General features: G+C 37.3%; 1 protein-coding gene across 4 annotated transcripts in view; it reads right to left on the bottom strand.

Annotated features, from left to right (window-relative positions):
• Positions 1-2850: 2850 nt before the first annotated feature.
• Positions 2851-20573, bottom strand: part of LOC135219194 (RING finger protein nhl-1-like) — a 109184-nt gene continuing 91461 nt past the window's right edge. For 3 of the 4 annotated variants that reach the window (XM_064255749.1, XM_064255750.1, XM_064255751.1), the window contains 8 exons: positions 18925-19060; positions 18168-18310; positions 16379-16540; positions 14624-14881; positions 13107-13333; positions 7849-10713; positions 6709-6928; positions 2851-2930 (listed from right to left, as the gene is read on the bottom strand). In XM_064255749.1, the coding sequence (XP_064111819.1) occupies positions 6715-6928; positions 7849-10713; positions 13107-13333; positions 14624-14881; positions 16379-16540; positions 18168-18310; positions 18925-19060 (4005 nt within the window). In that variant the 3' untranslated portion in view covers positions 2851-2930; positions 6709-6714. Of the gene's footprint in view, positions 2931-5638; positions 5758-6708; positions 6929-7848; positions 10714-13106; positions 13334-14623; positions 14882-16378; positions 16541-18167; positions 18311-18924; positions 19061-20573 lie in introns of all 4 variants that reach the window. The other variant, XR_010315388.1, reaches the window with a different exon arrangement.

Raw genomic sequence — 20573 nt, 5'->3', positions numbered from 1 at the left:
GCATAGTTATCAAACTATTTTAAATTTAAGAGTTGAGCTGTGATGTTATAATGTACCATTGGCATCTTTATCAAATAATGATTATATTCAAGTTCAAAAGTATGTGGCGGAGAATTCTTTCTTAAAGAAATTGTTTTAATGTTTTATTTAAAAAGTCCAAATTAAAATGAACACCTGCTGTATCTTTTATTGTACACTGAGAATTTGACTTGCCATGTAGCATACTGATGCTTGTTCAAAGTCACTGATTGAACAGGATTGTTACAGATCTTGATATGAGTAAAGTAACATTAAATCTCAAAATAATTCGCATTTCGATATTCATATATCTACTATTATTAGCTTTAACATGACAGTCATTTCAATATGCAGCTTGGCACAATTCATGCACTGGAGGAAATACAGGACCTCTAGATATACTGAGACCTTTTAAAAGCTCTACCTTTAAACAGGTATCTATAAATTTAATCAGAGATTGCTGGAGAGTGCCCTTCAGGAATACTTAAGCAGTGAGGTTTCTTGAAGTTTCTTAATATTGAATCATCAATACAGTTCGACTGGTGAATTAAGTTACCTCATCAGATAATCTTATTGTTGGTTTATGAACTTTTTATCTGAAGAGGTTCTTAGCACCACAATCACAACAGTATCAAATAAAATATTTATTAGACAGTAAATTGCAGTGACAGTGTGCTGTCGAATTAGGAACAATCACTCAAAGGCTGATTAAAAATAAAACTACACGTAAGGGTGATCGATTTATTCTCCAACTGATTTATACATCTAATTGACAGGCGTTAATGACACATAGAACTGATTATACATTTTTAATATGTTATTGTTATCTATTGCATCTTGAGTACTCGATCCTTAGGAGAAAAAAAAATCTTGACAAGCCACAAGTTGGGACACATGTTTCATTAAAAAAGAAAAAGAAAAGAAAATGCATAGCCATTAAGAAAATCTAAAAAATAACTCGATTTACAATGGGTCTTTTAACGTCTAAACTGAACGCACGACACAAATGTATCATCAAGTAATAAAAATGCTTCTTGGATTGACCAACGATATGTATCCAAAACATCAATATGCATTGTCTTCTATGCACATTAACTGCAAAGGATCAGTGTTACATGAATACATGTGATTCACTTAAACAAATTGATTACAGAATGAATGATTATCATTTACCATCATTATTCTATGTTTATGATGAGAAATAGAATATTGTTAGTGTCCATTTAAGTGAGTGTTTTTAGTGTGAGTTTTTTAATATCATCTATATTCAATATCATTCATAATTAGAAGTAAAATATACATCATTATATACTGAAATGGAAAAAAGAAAGAAACCAGGTAGGCACAGACTTGGACAGGTATCGAACAAGTTTACCCGCGCCATTGCCCCACTCGGTACTGTCTTCCAGAAGGAACAAAATGTTAAGGATGATTGTATTTACTATCAACAGTAATAGTATCAACAACAGTAATAGTTGGAAAGTCGAATTCAGGGAGAGGCCTTTTCTCTGTTCACGAAATACAGGGGCCTAAATAGTCAAAAAAATTTCATTTAAATGGAAATAGAGAGACTTCAGTTGAAAAGGACTGATGTATTTTGAACCATCATCTCAAAACATTAGGAAAGCATCAAAGTCAGTAGAAATAACAAATATTTTCTTCAAAAATTAATTGGCTAACCCGCGGCCAGTACTCAAAAGATAGAGAAAAATTATCATTGAAAGAAAAAATAGCATACAGACACAAACTCCTTTCGTTTCATCCATTCGGATTACAAAAGAAAAAAAAAAATCTTTCACATGAGCACATGATCACGGCTTCCTAAAGGAAGCTCTTGAAACAGATTGGGAATTCGACAAGATATCATATATATTCACTTAAAAAAGGAGATGCACTTTTTTATGTACAATGTACAAACATGTTATATGCAAAGTCTAATTTACACGACACTACACCCAGACGTACTCTTGTAAATTTTTTTTGCTACTGTAACCTAGCGATCACAAGTATGTGGCAGATACCCAATTTCTCTAAGACGCGGCGTAACTGCGAATCCTCTCTTCCCTTCTCTTGCTGAATGTCATGATCTGAAGGCCACAGGGGACCCAAAAGAGCGAAATGGATTTTATGCAATGCACAAAAATTGAAGGGAGCATTTAACTGGAATGAAATGCGCGTAGAAAAGAAAATTAAAAAGTCAAAAAACAGATGGGAAAGAGAGATTCCAGATTCGTCGTGTCAGACATGGGTTGCCGGCGAGCAACCTGAAAAAAAGAATTCTGAGAGAGAAAAAAAAAAAAAACTGACATCAAATAGGACTGAGGAATTCATGACTGACTAGAACGTGATCTTGCAACCTTTCCACTCCAGGATTTGAGCAGATTGACGCAGAAAATCCGGCCAAATCCAATTAAATTGCTGTGGATTTATTTTTTCAACATAATTCCCATTCCCATCAAGCCTTTTTCGTAGCAACCACTAATGGGTCCCAATTTACGAAACTAATCAAAAAAAAGAAAAAAAGAAGATAATAATGACGATAGATAAAACCCTAGTAAATTGGATGGACCTAGAATAAGACTACTTTGTTGACTAGTCCCAGTGAAAGATGGGATGACTGAAGGATCCATCTGAGGATGGAATTTGAGAGCAAATATAATCTAATTATATGTAAAACCATTTACTTAATGGACAGAAAAGAACGTAGCCTATGTTCATCGTGGCATCTTCTGAGGAGTATACCATTTCTTTTATATTTACATTTCATCATATGGAGTGCACAGAAGTGAAATGGATCAGCTTCCCTTTGTCTATGGATAACGTTGTTTGTCCTTTTTTTTTTTATCATATTTTATTTTATTTTGTGTGTGTTTGTCGTTACTCCTTGTGCCTGCCATTCGAAATCACGTGACCTGAAAGAAGAGAACCAGGATGAATATGCATGACCAAAATCATGCTGCCAACTTAACTCTATTCATCAAGCTAAATTATATTAACTGTACCAGAGCTCAGTACATGCATATATTTATTTGCATTCAACATATAAGATAACAGCAATCTTTCGTAAGTTATTCTTATCATTAATAGTATCATTATTAACTAAACATCTTCATTAACATAATCTATAGCAGGACTGGTTCCGCATTAAACTAAGTTATTGTTATTGTAGCCCAAGCTATATTATTATACACTTGAAAACGACATCTTTAGATGATCAGATTCTGAAGAATCCACACAAATACCAGGTATCGATTTTCGTTCACACAACTGGGTTTAATCGCACCACTCCCTCCACCCCCTCTCTCTCTCTCTCTCTCATCATCTCTCTCTCTGTCTCTCTCCTCTCTCTCCCTCCGCTCCCTCTCTCTCTCTCTCTCTCTCTCTCTCAATAGTTATTAATATATCGAAATAAACATTAGGTAATTATTTCTAAAATCATCAACTATCGAAGAGATTAAAGTCTTTTATGCTACCCTTAAAAGACCTATACCTACACTTACACACACACACACATACATACATACATACATACATCACAATACATATACATAAATATAGTATATATATATATATATATATATATATATTTTATATCATAAATTATATACATAAAAGAAGATACCTATAATATAAATAATGTGCATATATATACATATATATATATATATATATATATATATATATTGATATATATAGGTATATATATATATAGTATGTATGAATATATATATATATATAATATTATATATAAATTTATAAACAACATATCGATATATATGTATGTTGTTATTGTATTTTATATATATATATAAATAATATATAATATATATATATTATATATATATATTACACATAAAACACACACACCTTTGTATCACAACGCACAACAGACTTAAATCGACAGGAAAAATAGGCACCACATTATCGGAAGGCCGGTTGGCCAAAACAGTCGATCGGTATGTATCGGGAGAGGGGGGGGACGGATTGATGTCGGGGTTGATGGTGGGGAAGGGGTGGGGGGGGGGGGGGAAGAGGTGTCTGGGTTGTGGGGTTAAGGAGAAGGGATAAGGGATGTGGGAATTTGTGGGGTGGGGGGGGGGGAGTGGGGTGTGTGTTCCGTCAGCGTTCTTCTTCTTTCATTGGTGGCAGCAGGATGCCAGGCCATATTTAGACAACGCTCTTCTTACACATGCAAGACTTGGCACCCTCCCTCTCTCTCTCTCTCTCTCTCTCTCTCTCTCTCTCTCTCTCTCTCTCTCTCTCTCTCTCTCCTTCTCTCTATGCTTCTTGATATAACTTCTATATGTCGTGACTTTGTGATGCAAGTTTAACAGCCCTAGAAAAAATAATATCACTAAATAACTCTCTCTCTCTCTCTCTCTCTCTCTCTCTCTCTTCCGCATTACATCTATTTAAACCTTTCGTTTTAGTTTCCACTTCCTTCAGCCTTGATGCTTCCACTGACTCATAATTGCTGTCTGCACTTCATTACACATCATTCCCCACATATTTCCTAGCGTGTTCCTTTCAACATCTTCCTCACATCAGCGACCTCTCAAAAAATATAATTTGAGTTTTACATCACGGAAAACCGCCTATTTTCTCTTTAATACATCCTTCATTGAATCAGACAAACGTATTTGTTTACGGTCATATCCGACTTAATTTTTTCTTGTTTTTATAAAGTTTTTCGTGAGGAGATTTTGAAAGAAATGGCAGAATTAGTGGGTCTTAGCAGATCCACATTCCGTGAGGTTTTATTTCGATAGCAAAACCTGAGCAAGCAGAAAATCTTATGCATAAGCATCGGTGATGCAGAAGAAGAATGAATGCACTGAAAATATATAAAAGCAAAAAAGATGCTTTATAAGCAACGGTAAAGCAGAAAAAGAATGAATTTACGAAGGCAATTATCAAAGCAAAAGTGATCCATATATCAAACCGGTAAGGTTTCCAGAGGTGAAGACAAAAGCGACAGAGATAAAGCTGAAGAGTCGAGCAATGGACAAAGGATGTATTCGCTCTCAAGCAGTTAGGCAAAGAAAGTGCTCATCTTGGCGTTGCAAAACAAGAAAAAACAAATTCAGCGAATAGCTCAGCATCAGGGATTTGGGTCAACGACAAAGATTCATTTTCCAATGGCATTCATTCATTCAACAAAACTTGCAAGTGGCAACAAGCATACAGGAACAGAATGTAAAGAGCCAAGACTGTCACAGAATGCTAATAAAAACAAAATTCAAAATTCGTCTCTATTGAAATTTTGATTACAATTTAGCAGATTTAGTCCATTTTTCCAGGCCACTTGGCTTTTGGTCGCCTTAACTGAGCTAAAGAGCTGAGAAAATGTTTTAATGCGGAACTGATATGGGTGGAAACATGGGGAGGATTTTTACACATTTCAGCATTCTCTGACAGCCTTGGTATTTCATCTATAACTCGCTCAGGGATTCTTGGACCAGGCCAGACAAATATCTTTCCTTAAATATAAAATCAAGGGATTGGTTGATGGGTCATCATCATTGAAAAAAAAAGGAGTTAAGAAGCACTTATTTGTCAAACCAAAACAATCATTAGGGTAGTTTTGAAATTGTCCATTCTGATCGATCTCAAGGCCTACCTGAGCCTATGTCACATCTCTAGTGATGGAAACTGATGGGTCTCATGGAAGCACAAGTATGACACACAGAAGGAGGCGATAAGTGTCCTGTTGCCCCGTTTGCTGGAGTCTTATGGTGACTATGATTTAAAGTACAGTGCATTAGACAAATTATCTTCCAGTTCTTGCCAGGGTTTTACATTTTGTTCATTGCAATTATTCTTTGTTTTTTCAGTGAATCTTATATCACCATATAAACATGACAAGCAGACGGTTGTGTTGATTTGAAAAGGGTTGTACGATATACAAGTTCACTCAGCTCAGTTGGGATTCAAAGAGAAGTTTTAAATGAGGTCGATTTCTAGGTGAATGTAAAATTATACAGACCCAAGTCGGCTCTTAAGTAAATTCATATAGTTAGAACTTACGGCCAACAATACGTTTTATATTAAGGTATAATGGCGATTTTAGACATTGAAGAAAACAAGGTGACTGTTATTAAAAACAGCAGACAACTATAAGAACACTGAAAGATAAACAAGGATCTTAAAGACAGCCGACTCACGAGTACAAATCCATCATTTTGATCAAATTTCTTGTCCTTAATGTGTTCTACAAAAAAATAAAAATTAATTTACGTCAGTCAATCTGTATTAAATTCTTCTGTGCTTTTAATTCTTTGTTGAGCTAAACTGTAAAAGATTCTCTTCACCAATCGTTATAAGTTATATTCCACATATATTGTGGTCTGATTTCTCTTTCCTCTGCTTCATTTCTCTCTCTCTCCGTCTATCTCTCTCTCTGGGGCTCTCCCTCTTTCAAAAAAAATTCTCTCGCTCTCTGGTCTCTACTAACTCTCTCTCTCTCTGGCGTCAGTGACCCTATCACTTTTACAAAAAATTATTCTTAATCATCCTCTCTCTCTCTCTCTCCCCAAAAGGCTTTATGTCATATCTCTTACCACCTGTCTTTACAACAAGACTGCCTATCGATCTATGTATCTATCCGTCTATCAAACAATATCGCAATTCTCATTCAATCTGAAATTGCAGTCTTCTTCTTCATCTCCATCTTATTCTTCTTCTTCTTACCCGTTTTCAGAAGACTTGGATGCGGTGGTTCTCTCGGTCGCACACAAGGATGTTGCCGTTGGACATAACGGCGACGCCCTCAAGGCCCTTGAACTCCCCGTCGCCGGATCCCCAGCATCCGAAGGCCCTCAGGAAAGTGCCGTCGGGGTGGAAGATCTGAATTCGGTTGTTGCCGCTGTCCGCCACAAAAATGTAATTCTGGTCGTCGACAGCAACGCCCCTGCGAGAAGGAAAAGGAGGTAGTATTATGGTGGTTTTGCGCGAGAAGGAAAGTTTTGACCAGTATTGCTTGTGTGTGTGAGAGAGAGAGAGAGAGAGAGAGTGTGTGTGTGTGTGTGTGTGTGTGTTCTTCTGTATGAGAGAGAGAGAGAGAGAGAGAGAGAGAGAGAGAGAGAGAGAGAGAGAGAGAGAGAGAGAGTCGTCTTAGGCAAATACTGAAAGTTTCGAAAGAAGACAGGAAAACCTTTGATGACAGGCAAGTTTTTCGCAGAGAGAGAGAGAGAGAGAGAGAGAGAGAGAGAGAGAGAGAGAGAGAGCCTGTATTCAGAATAACAAGTTTTCCAAAAGGCAGCTATTTTTTCACCCATGATCAAATTCAAGAAAGTCTGTACATGTTACTTTGCTCAAACATTGTGGTCAAAAATGAAATACTCTAAACTTAGATTGCAATTTTGCAATTTCACCTGGTAAACTGCGATTTAAATTCTAATTTCCCAAACATGCTATTCGTATAATTCAATCATCATATGTTTGTGATATACGAAAAATGTCACTATATAATCATCAGAATATTGTTATCCCAATAAATAAGAGATATTCTTGTATTAAAAAATAATCAGGAATCGAGTGAAGGATCATTTGCCATTATTAAGGACATGTAAAGATTTCTTATCAAAACTAGTTATAATTTCATAACTCTTTGCCGAATGAAGGTTTTACTTGATTACGTTTGGAAATTTTTTTGACTAAATTATTAATCAAAGCAAATGAATAAGCGTGTACCCAATGTGAACGAAGATGTATTTAATTTCATACGTTAAACTACATATATCAATTATTCATGTATATAATCATGCACTATACATAACTATATATGCGTATATAGAGGCAAATATTTCCCAATACTAGTTTTTTTCTTACCTTGGGAATTTGAACTGTCCTTCTCCGCTTCCTTCTGATCCAAATGTTGTGTTGACTTTTCCGTTTATGTCAAATATCTGCACTCGGTGGTTGTTGGAATCAGAGACGATTACTCTGTTAGTTGAAGACACTGCAATGTAGTGTGGATGTTCCAGCTGCCCTGGTTTATTTCCCATCGATCCAAACTTGCCCACAAAGGATCCATCAGACTGGAAGACCTGCACGCGATGATTTTCCTTGTCGCAGACGTAGATGAATCCGAGCGCATCGGTGGTTACGCCCCACGGATATGAGAATCGTCCATCTCCGCTGCCTTGACTTCCGAAGGAACGAAGAAACATCCCTGATGGATCGAAGACTTGGATTCTGTGGTTGTAACGGTCAGCAATAATGTATTGACCAATTCTGTTAACAGCCACACCCGCCAAACAGTCAAATTCACCCTCTGCACTACCATATGATCCAAATTCTTTAAGAAAATTACCCTGTTGGTCAAATACCTGTACACGATGATTGCTTGAATCAGCAACCACAATGCTGTTGTCAGGTCCAACAGCTATGCCTCTTGGCCATGTAAAGTTTCCTGCTTCACTACCCCTACTCCCGATCTTAATTAAGAGGCGTTGCTTTTGCAAGTACTGGCTCCTATGTAAATTTCCGAAGGGAGTAGGAACCACTGCTGTACCTGCTGCTGGGGAAGTAGGGGTAGCGTGCACGTTTTTTGAATCGTCTTCAGAAGATTCTCCCTCTTTGGCCAAGCCAAGAAGGTGTGAAGAACGTGATCTTGATATAGCCCGTCCTCCAACGGAACTGGTGGAACCCGTGCGTGAACTACCCAGTGAGCTACCGGCAGTACTGTTGGTGCTACTCAAAGTACTACCTATTCCAGTTGTGGAAGTTCTACCAGATGGAGTAGAAGCTCCACTGTCTCTGTTACCATACTTGTTCTTTAAGTAACGTGCCCAATTTGAAAGTTGTGTTGACGATGAACCTTCTGAATCTGCACTAGGTGCTCCTGTAGAAGAAGCACTTCGAGATGATGGTGTTGTATCCGTATCAGTGCGACTATAACGAGGGCGGTAGCTAGATGGAGAATTAGTGTCAGCTGAGGCCCCTTCATCATCTTCAAGTCCAGCTGAACTCTTGCTTCTAGCTAATCGCTGCCGTCTTTCTTTGAGTTCTTCAAAACGTGCACGACTAGTTCCATGGGTGGGTGTAGTGCTAGAATCATCATCATCTGGGCCTAAGACTGCAGAACTTTTAGAACGGTTTAAGAATCGACTTTGGAAAGTAGTTGGCTTGGTTTCCTCCTCAGGCACACTTGCCCGAGATCGGCTCAGGTACTTACTAGCATAAGGATATTTTGACTCAAATTCATCATCCTTATCCTTTGCTGAAGGCTTCGCAGGTTCCAGGTACGACGGACGCCGGTGACTACCAACTCCTGAGTCGGTGCTGCTGGTGCTTGAAGCTGAGGCACCATACCTACTGCTACTGCTGCTGGTACTGCCATTGCTGTTATCACTGTTGCTTCCATACCTGCTGCTACTGTATCCAGAGTCCCCACCACTCGATGAGGGAGGATATGAACTTCTATCATTCCAGGTACTTCTAGAACTACTACTACTAGTACTACTACCGGCTACGTCGCGAGCCTGGGCACTCCGGCCCAGCAAGGGCCCAATGTCTGGTCGAGAGTATTCTGAGGTGGTTTCCTTCTCTTCTTCCTCCTCATCATCAGAGGACTCTTCACTCTCCTCAGACTCGGAATCATCACTGCTTTCATCATCATCATCATCTTCATTCCCTGATTCCTTCGAGGCCTCTACTGAAGGAGTACCGGCTCGGCCTAAAAAACGTGAATGGAAACGAGATCCACTAGTTGGACCCGTTGATCTAGATGAACTTTCAACTTTGGAGGTGGAAGGTTTTGAATCACTTCTTAAGAAACGACTCTTAAGTTCTTCTGTAGTAAAAGCAGCACCAGATTTTTTTGGGGATGCTGAACCATCACCTGAGTTGCTGTCTGTACTATTAGAACGCGATAGACGACGTTCTACCGCTGCTGTATCAATTGGACGAGGACTTCTGGTGCCACTTGTGCTCTTATCCTTATCACCTATGGAAGAATTAGAAGAGGAACGGCTAAAGGGGTAGGATCGCTGGGTTACACTAGTTACTCCTGTATCAAAACTGGTTTTACGAGATGGTGGCCGATTTGTAGTGCCATTAGAACTACTAGCTGTGCTATCTGCTCTAGATCCACTATAATCACGTTTACGGTTTGCATCATCCTCTCTGGTAACAGATGATGCTGGTGAATGGTTAGCAGATGACCTGGGAGAAGTAGATGACCTGTCAATACGGCTTTGCCTCTCATCCTCTCTTATAGAGGAAACTCTCTCCCCAGCAGGTTTAGTAGGTGTGGTAGGTGTAGTGGGTGTGGAGGTGCTAACTGAAGGAGTGGTGGCTGTTGCACCTGAAGTTGATGCTTCAGCTGCTTTATTTTGTTTCTTTATCTTATCTATCTCATCTTCATTGCTAGTTTGTCTTAATGGTTTATTCTGGACTGGAGTTTGTGGTGGTTTGTTAGCTGTTGTCTGAGGTGTCTTGGGTGGCTCATCTTTCTTCTTAGTCTTGTTCTGTTCTCGTTCTTGGAATCTCTTCATGACTCGAGGAGAGTCATAAAGGCGAATGATCCCTGAGAGTGGACCACGTGAGACATCTTCTGAATCAATCACTCGTTGTCGTTTTGATCCATCCTCTTCGGAGAAGCGAACCGAACGCTCCTCGTCTTCTTCTTTTCGCATGAAGCGCGACCGGAACCGCCTCCTCCCAGAGTCAGCCGCGGAATCCTCGTCGTGCCTGTGAGGACCAAAGGTGAGCGGGGCAGAGGAGGAAGGCCACGACTAGAGGAAGGAAAGGTAAGAAAACACTCAAGGTTGTCACGTGAATAGGGGAATCAAATGCACACAGCGACACATATAAATGTGAGATGTCAGCCATGGTTACTCTCTATGATGATATACAGTAGTTATTATTCTGTTATAACTCTACTATAATAAGCATTAATTAGCCCTTAGTTAAAAAAGAACTAAAGAGAAAACAGATAGTTCGCAACAAAAATTACATTGTTAAACAATAAATTATTAGTATACAGCATAATTTTAGTTCTTGTCCTTTTCTATATTTACATTTAACTTATACAGACTTGCTAGCAATGATATGGAAAGTTTTGCTCTAATCTGATTTTTAAAGAATATGCATCAGAATTATTCCAGAGTCCAAAAATGGCGTGACACAGCTTCCATCATGCTGACGTGATGAACAAATGAAAAAGACTAAAACACATATGGAGTGATGAAGCAATACAAAAATAAAATAAAACGATACAATCAAAGAACACTCTTATAAATATATATATATATAAATATGGAAATTTGAGAAAACTATCAGTTACGATTATTAATAAATATTAAGGTTAAATATGCTTCATCTGCTCTCCAGGTACTGACAGTTCCAAAGGAAGTAATTCTATACACATGCATATATGTGGACATATACATAGAGTATATAGAGATGAGTATTTACACATATTTACATGAGTATCCTTATGTATATATGATATATGTTGTCGTAAATACCTTAATGCATATGCATCTATAAGTGTGTCATACTTTCACATTAGTAGATATTTACATATACATATATACATATGAATGTATAATCGTTCAAAAACCACACTTAGACATACAGAAAAAGGAAGTGGGGAGCTGTCCATTGAAGCCTTTTAAGCACTGGTAAAGAATTAATTGCTGATAAATCAAAAGGCATTTGTCAGAGATGTCTCCTCTGGATTATCAGAGATATCTCACTTACATGCATTCTTCATGAAATAAGATCTTCTAGCCGGAAAATCTACAGGTTTAATACCACCATGAGGGTGAAAATCTTAATGGTATTCAACTTGAGCATAAAATAATTCAGTGCCCAAACAAATGGCTTGTACAATCGTATACAAATCCAACTTTTATTTGACTCTATTATGATGAGGCTTTGTGGCACAACTCTGCATGACTATGCAACTGAAGTGTTAGACTAGGAAAGGTTAAATTTGAAAGCTCAGGTTAAAAGTCACCACTTCGTCTTTTGAGTTGGGACTCTGGCTTTGTCCTTAACAGTTACTGAACAAAGACTACATCGTCTTTAGTTACTGAATGACCGGGGAATGGAAGCTACATAGGCTGCAAAACACACATGAACAACATTGTTTCTGAAATTGTCTCTTTCTATTCATCTCTAAGAAATATAGAGTGGAATTTTCACAAAAATATAAACTATGATGACTCATTACAGAAAAACATGGATCTAAGACAGTCTAAAATTCTGTAGTTTCCAAAAAAAGAAGTTACTTTTTTTTCCAAAAAAGCAAGATCAAGAATACTCAAAATGATCGTATAGTCCGTCTCACATTCTCACAAAGGAACTGCCAGGCAAAGTCAATGTCGGTAATTTGCCAGAAATACATTGAACAGATAAGTATTTGCTGCTTCTGAGGTCAGTGTCATACGTTACACTTGTACAAATTTGGTCGTCTTATGTCAAGTCACTCGCAGGAAATAGTATTTGATTTTCATAATATCTTACATTTATAATATTCATGAATAAATGTTCGATTTTTCTACCTCCAATAATTTACTGCGTGTAAATAAAATAAAAAAGTGGCTTTTATTGCTGATTGTTTCATGAAAATATTATTTCAGTCATAAGTTGAAAAAAAATTCTTATTTAGGTTCATTTTTTGCTTGAAGGCTTGAACAAACTCCAGTCATATTGTCATCCGATATACGAGGCTGGATGACGTCACATGAAATAAAAAAAAAAAACTAAACACTAAAACTGGCAACAGCAACCAGGAGGACCATGGATAACTTCCATAAAATCACAAGTGGATTATCTTCTTGAGCAAGGTTTTTTTTTCATCCACTTATTCGGAAGTGAACGGAATAGTGATATGGAAGAAGCGCATACAAATTTACCTGCTGACCTTAATGACCTCTGGTCGAATTAAATTCCTCTCGCGACATGAAAACTAAACACTGACATTGCCGATGCAGTGGCGGTTCCGAAAAGCTTTGACAAGTTATGTTAGTGTGGGTGGGTAGGGGCAGGGGGTCGGGCGGATTGTATTTGCGTATTAAGTGAAAAGGAAATCAGATGTAATAGTGAGTCTTTTGAGATAGTGAGACCGACTATACCTTTCGGTGTTCCTCTCCCCAAAGCGTCTGCGCGTGACTGGCGATGTCCTGCCTGGATTGTAATTATAGGAGTCCTCCTGGTCACGGAATTGCGATGCCAGTCTGTGGTCGCTCTTGCTCTTCATGAGACCGGATCCCAAACTCTGGCCGGACCCGTAGCCTCCTTCATTCGGATTGTTGGGTTTGTGGAAGGTGAGTTCGCCCAGCGAACTCAGGTTAGACGTCAGCTGGGTGCCAAAGAGAAAAATGTCTCATATGGTGATGCGGTCCAGTTAGGGTGTCTCCATTGGCTTGCAGTCTGATATATATACTTATGAAAAAAAAGGGGGAAGTTCAGTTTCTTGGTGGAGAAAAAGTGTAAGAAGGAACATCCCGACTTCAGATGAATGCAGATTCTTTTCTGCGACTGAACATAACTGAAACTCGGTTTTTCAGAAATGTCCTCCAAACTATACCAGAGTGGCGTGACCTGTAACAATCTCTTTATCACAACTGATATAAACGGTTTAGTTATGCATACATTCCAATGCTTTCTGATTAAGTTACTCTCTTCTCACGAATCGATGTTTGTATCCATGTACTGCTTTTGGAAGCTAATATCTACAAATACAAATACTCAGGGATGTTTGAGATACTGCAGTTAATTTCTCAGATACAAATCCAGTAATGTTGACCAAATTCACTGGCCCCTCTTTCTTTACCTGTCTCTGTCCATGAAATGTCAGTGCCTCTAAATAAAATCACGTCGTGAATCTTAATGGCAGTATTTTAAATCGCTTGAAAATTGCTGAGGCGCCTTTGAATCAAATCTGACACTAGTCACGACCCCTAAAAGCTTTATGACAGGAAACTGCCATTCGGCTAACAAATTACTATAAGGGATATTCAGTAACTGCTTACTACGTAACGAGCATTGCCACATAAAACCAATGGAATTAGCTTCATTCTGTTTCTATACTGAAGCAGTCACTGTGTAAGTTAAACCAGTACAAATCTGAAGCATAACATAAATTTTGATTATCCAAATCTCTTCATAAGCCACGATATGGTGAGCCGAGTTACAGATGATGCGTATTTATAAATAGAAAAACTTTCATTACAAATCTTCCATTTCAGTACAAGATTTCAACACTAAAAATAGTATAAAGATTTACAAGCTTTTTTCCAAAATAAATGTCTTAATAACCGTTTACTATCATAGAATAAAAGCAAATCTTCCAAACAAAGTGTAACAAAATCAAAGCTAATAAAAACATTTAAAGTCTGCATGTCACCCATTAGATCAAGTCATCGGGGCTGCAGCTAATGTAAAATGTTAACTTTCAATTACAACGACCTATAAAAGGCCTAAAGTTTATAGCGTAAGGATAATGGAATAGAGAATACCAGTAGTAGAGATGCACTATCTATCTATCCATCCATCTCCAATTAGTAGGTACTGCCCTGTCAAAGGACAAGTCTCTCATTTCTGAATTGCCCATCAAGTGTGAAATCTTGAAATCTCTCGCTCCCCTTACCTTATTAAGATCATCTGGTGGGTTAAAGCGAGCCCTCCTACTGTAGTCTCCGCCTTCGTAATCGAAATTACGGATAAATTCGATGGTCTTGAGGAATATGTCTTTGGTGTCCATCAGCTCACAGTCGTCCCACGGCGTTTCGTCGTCCATGTGTTTCTCAGCAAGTTCGATGTTGCTTTCGATGTTGGAGACTTCTTGGTCCAGACTCTCCTTCAGGAGGGTGAGGTTGCGGAGTTCGTTGTTGTAGTAATTTTCGACCTGCAAGGCGACAGTGGTTTAAATTTCCCTTCTCCAGTGGAAAACGGGATGATGAGGCTCCGAGCACCGTCTATAAATAGTACGGTGGCAGGTTTTGTGAGCTTCGTTTAGAAATGGATGATCAGAAGGTAATGGATATTACCTGCCATAAGAGGGCAGTTTTTGAGTTTACTTCAAGAATGGAGATGGAAAGGTAATGGTTTCTGACCTGCCATAGGATGGAAGCTTTGGCGAGTTTCCTTCTGGAATGGGAGATGGGAAAGTGATGACTTTCGACACAAACAAGTTTTACATGGTTTCCTTTGGCAAATGACATGGGAACTAAAGATTTTCGACCATTTATGGAAGACGGGTATTTCGTGGCTTACGACCTGCAGAGGTGGAGTGGCCTGAAGTTGAGAAGTTACTAACGTTCGCCAAAAAAGAAATACTGTGATCGAGTTGGGATTAGAATTACAGTTAAGTTAAATGAAATAAAAGCAAAGTGTAGTAAAGAAAAAGGTGTATCATATGAGTAAAAAGAAGCTGAAATATATGTATAAACAGATGTAAGGAAGGAGGTACGAAATGTAGTAAAGAAAGAGGATAAAGGTTTAAAAGATGGAATTGGGGTCCTATACAATAAACTGTAGCATAAGTAGAAAGAACTCCAATTAAAGAAAACAATAAAGAAGGAATTAGAGAAATTATAACAATAGATGGACTAAAGGAAAGAAAATTGAGGCAGTTTCTTTCTATCTTTTAGGCAAAGAACTTTCATATCTCATTCTGCTGAAAATAATTCAAAACTTAAAAAAATTAAGTGAAATTAACCCAAATATTGAAACTCAAAACCACTTTTAACTTCTATGTACTTTAGTACTGGGTCATTTTTTAATCCTTTTGCATGAAATTCTATGCACGACTTCCTTCACAATTTAAGCTTAAAGACACTGTACGTACAGCCAAGAAATAAAGTTTTAGGTTTTGCAGTCATAAGAAGGGCTTGTCGAGGGCCAATAAAGTAATCAAGAGAAAAGTGGGGGGAAATTTACAAGCAAACGCGTGGTGCCAAGTAGGGCAGTGTGCCACTTGAAAGATGATAGTGTCTGACACAAATAGATGGTGGATGGCACCATGATTTTTCTCTCTTTGGTAATGTTCATTCCCAAATAAATCTTTTATTTAAGAGGTTTTGTCAGTGTAACACATATGTAAAAATTTATTTTAACCTTATTTCTCGATTGTATTTATTTATTCATCTATTAAAATATTTTCTAACTGCTTTACCTATTAATATCATTCATTTTCGTTTGGAAATCGCAGTCAGTTTAAAGCAACGAATTGCATATCTAAGTAAACTAAGGTAATCTCCCTTCCCCATGGTACCTAACATGTTTCCTAGTGGCGACCTACATAACAAGAAACTAAAACCCTTCTCCATAAACAAATACAGATATAAAACTAAAAAAATTTATACAACAATAAGCAAATACAACACTGGAATCAGAGCCACACCTCAGACTTAAGAAAATCACAGCGATCCCTGACCGACTTCTGGAGTCGCTTGCTAATATTTTCGATTTCTTCAGAGACGCTTCCTGTGTTCTGCTTGAGGGAGAGGATGTTTCGCTCCACTGCTGTTAATTGGTCGTTCAGTCGATGCGCCGCTCGTTTTACCTGGAAAGGAGGCATGGGACATAAGCTTAGGCGAGGCACTTCTAATTTAGATGTGATTTTACCTCGATGAAAGAAGGCAAGCTTAGGTGAGGGACTAGTCTAGTTTATAAAGTAATTTTGATGCTATGAAAGAGGACAAGCTTAGATGGTGACATTTTATAAGTTATGGAAGGGATTTTACGTGAATGAAAGTGGTTCATCTTAAGGTGAGGGACTATACTATTTCATAAAAGTCATTGTACCTGGACCAAACAGGTCAAGCTTAGTCGAAGGACTTTCTAATTTGCAAGCCAATGTATTGTATGAAAGAGGACAAGCTTGGGTGAAGGACTTGTCTATTTTATAAAAAGTCACTTCACCTGGATGAAAGAGAATAAGCTTAGGTGAAGGACTTATCTATTTTATAAAAATCACTTTACCTGGATGAAAGAGGATAAGCTTAGGTGATGGACTTGTCTAGTTTTAAGTGATTTTAGCTGGATGAAACAGGACAAGCTTAGGAGATGGACTGCTAATTCATAAAAGTCATTTTGCCAGGACGAAGGGGCAAGCTTAAGCAATAGAGTTTTTTAATTTATAAAAGACAGTTTACTTGCATGAAAGGGGGACTTCTTCAATTTATACGTCGTTTTACTTAAATGAAGGAGGATAAGCTTTGGAGAGGGAGTTTTCTAGTTTATGAAACTGGTTCCACCTAAAAGAAAGACAACAAACTTGGCTATTGGACTTTCAAAATAATCAAATATATTACCTGGAGAATAGATAAGTTGAAGTAAACCACATTTCTAATTTACCAAATTGTCCTACCTAGCAGGAAGAGGTTGGAATGGAAGGTGATGGAAGAGGCTTGTTTCTTGTATAAAGTAATATTCTAAACCGAAATGATTATGCAAAAGAACATTTAATCAATAAAATCGTTTTTACTCAAAAGGAAGAATATCGTGAATATATATATATATATATATATATATATATATATGTATATATATATATAATATATATATATATATATATATATATATATATATATATATATATATATATATATATATAAGGCTTCCTCTGGGAGGCAGAATATGCGGCATCAAGCCTTTTAATACACAACTTTTATAAATACCTTTCTTAACTTATGAGTGTGGCTTGATATAGAAATAATTAATCAGGAATTATTTAAAAAATTGTTTTTACAGTAAATGGAGCACAAGCATAAGCTAAGGATTATTTTTCATTTACAAATAATCAGTTTTTAGATTATTTTCAAAAGGTGTGGATCGCGCATGTGATCAAATGAAAAGAATGACAGAAAACCTTATTTACATATATTTATAAATGACTTTATAATACAAATTTATAAATAACTTTTTAATCCTATCTTGAGATGATAAACATGGGACTTAATTAAAGTATGCAGATGACAACTTGAAACTAAAATTATAAAAGGAATATTAGCAACTTCATTAATTCCATGGTAAGATTAAAAAGTGTACGAAGAAAATATCACATTTATAAATACTTCAATTTACTGTAGCAAACAAAAATACTGAATAAGGCAGCAACGACTGCTCTGAAAACTACTGACTCAGAGAGAGAGAGAGAGAGAGAGAGAGAGAGAGAGAGAGATCCTCACCTGATTATTGATTCGGCCAATTTCCCTCTTCAGTATATCGGTGTGAGCAGCTTTGCAGTCTGTGCATATCTTTTTCCCGCAGTGCGCGCACACGCCCAGGTAATTCTTCTCATTACATACTGCGCACCTTTCCATGTACTGGCCTGTTGGTAAATTTCAAAAGTTGGTTAATAATTATTTTACTGCAAATGGGCAGAAACAGAGTTTTATTCAGTACTTGACAACTCAGTTTTCTAAGACTGAAGTTTGGAATTATAACAGATAATTTACGCCTGAAACTTTTGTCAAAAGGTGAGACATATGATATTTGATTAGCTCAAGAATTTATCTAAAAGTAGTTACAACAAATTTTTTTCCAAGAAAAAGAAGGAAAACGATCATTTTTGACTGTCCGAGAAGAAAAAAAATCTAGCGGTCCTGGACGCATGGGAATACGTTAAAAATAGTTTTTTTTATGCTACCTACAAAGAATAGTGTTCTTCCAACAGTGCTCAGAAGACTTACTTCATGAAAATATTAATGCTAGTAACTTTCATGGAGGCAGAAAGTAGGTTACAGACCTCAGAATCAAATGCCTAGCACCTGACAATTTAATCAAATATTTGTCAAAAAAGAGAGTGTTGTTGAACGATTGATTCTTCGAAGTCATTAATATGTACGTTTACTTTGTTTATTATCTGACACAAACTCTATAACTGCAGCCGGTTGTATTTCAAATAAATATTTACAATCTTCTTTTAATTCCACAAAGACTAACCTGTGTGAGGGTCCGGAGTCTCTCCTGTGATTTCTATGTGTGCCTCAAGGAATCTTTGGAGGGTGACGTTGGAAGGGAATCCCTGGACGCCGTTGTAGGGTATCCTGTGCTCTGCCCTGCATTCTGGGCACTTCACCTGGAAGTGAATGCCAGTATTTTAGAAGAAAAGTTGCTACGAAAGGTGGTTGTTACTAGTTTGTTTGTTTGTTGGTTTGTATGTTGTTTTTTCGTTGCATGGAACCAGTAGTTATTCAGCAACGTGACTTCCGAACCACGCCGAAAGTGAACTTCTATCACCAGAAATACTCATCTCTAACCCCTCAGTGGAATGCCCGAGAATCAAACTCGCGGCAAGCAAGGTGGCAGGTCAAGACCATACCGATCATGCCACTGAGGCGCTTGTTATGACTAGTGGAATGTATAATGGGCCTTAAGGCCTGTAAACGTCGAAGCGCAGGATAGAAATATTAACTAAGATCATTATGGAAAATATATTCCAACACTGTAGCCAATATTTCAAGATTTTTTTTTTTCAAATGAAAACGCTTTAGTAATAATGTCCATGAGCAGTACCTTACTGGAAGCATTTCATAATACATAGTTTGAAAAACCTGACTAGATACAATGAAGTATAAAAAAATTTCGCAGAGCTAAGCACGTGCAAGTCTACTAAAAAAAGTCTGTGTTTAGTTTTCACCACTGATAATATCACGAGAAATAGAAGGGCAGTAAAGAAGTTTTCCGTTTTGGGAGAAGTTGACTTAAATTCATCGCAAGTTTCTTAAAAAAAAATTAGAATTTCACCAAACAATTTTCCGCTTATTCTTTTGTTATCTCAGTTTGGAGTGATTTCTGGTTCCTTACCTTCATAGCCTTCGCGTCTTTTTTTCCGATTTCATTCTAAACCCTAGGCATTTTTAATCAGAGTTACTATGTATGTAAATTTGCTTGAGTTTCTGAATCATCTAATCAAGACTTGGATTTATTGGTCGAATAAACAAAGTTACACGAGCTTAGTTTGCTTATTAAATAAATTCTATTTAAAACAACTGACTTGGCTGCTCAAAATAAACGCTGAAGATATCAGCTGTGTTTGCTGATTAAATAAATGCTGTAGATAACAACTACGTTTGCTGATCAAATAAATGTTGATGATAACAACTAAGTTTGCTGATAAAAAAATATGAAGATAGCAACTAAGTTTGCTGATCAAATAAATACTGAAGGGAAAACTAAGTTTGCTGACCAAATAAATATTGAAGGTAAGCTAAGTTTGCTGCTCGAATAAATACAGAAGGGAAAGCTAAATCTGCTGATCAAATAAATAATGAGGGGAAAGCTAAGTTTGCTGATCAAATAAATACTGAAGGGAAAGCTAAGTTTGCTGATCAAATAAATACTGAAGGGAAAGCTAAGTTTGCTGATCCAATCAATCACGACAACAGCTAAGTAAACTGCTGAAATAAAGCAAAGTTCCAGCAACAAACGCTGCTCATGCCAAGTGACCTAAATCTTAAGTGTTATTGGTGACGTAGCAACTAATGGCCCTCTAACGTTCCCGTAATGATTATATCTACCAAAATATCGCTAACTTTCAAACAATAAAATTCCACAAACTTGCAGAACTCCTGAAACTCTTGCATAGATAT

This window comes from Macrobrachium nipponense, chromosome 1, assembly GCF_015104395.2.
Source record: "Macrobrachium nipponense isolate FS-2020 chromosome 1, ASM1510439v2, whole genome shotgun sequence".
Lineage (NCBI taxonomy): Eukaryota > Metazoa > Arthropoda > Malacostraca > Decapoda > Palaemonidae > Macrobrachium > Macrobrachium nipponense.
The sequence above is the reverse complement of the archived record's forward strand: the minus strand, read 5'-3'. Positions and strand labels throughout refer to the sequence as shown.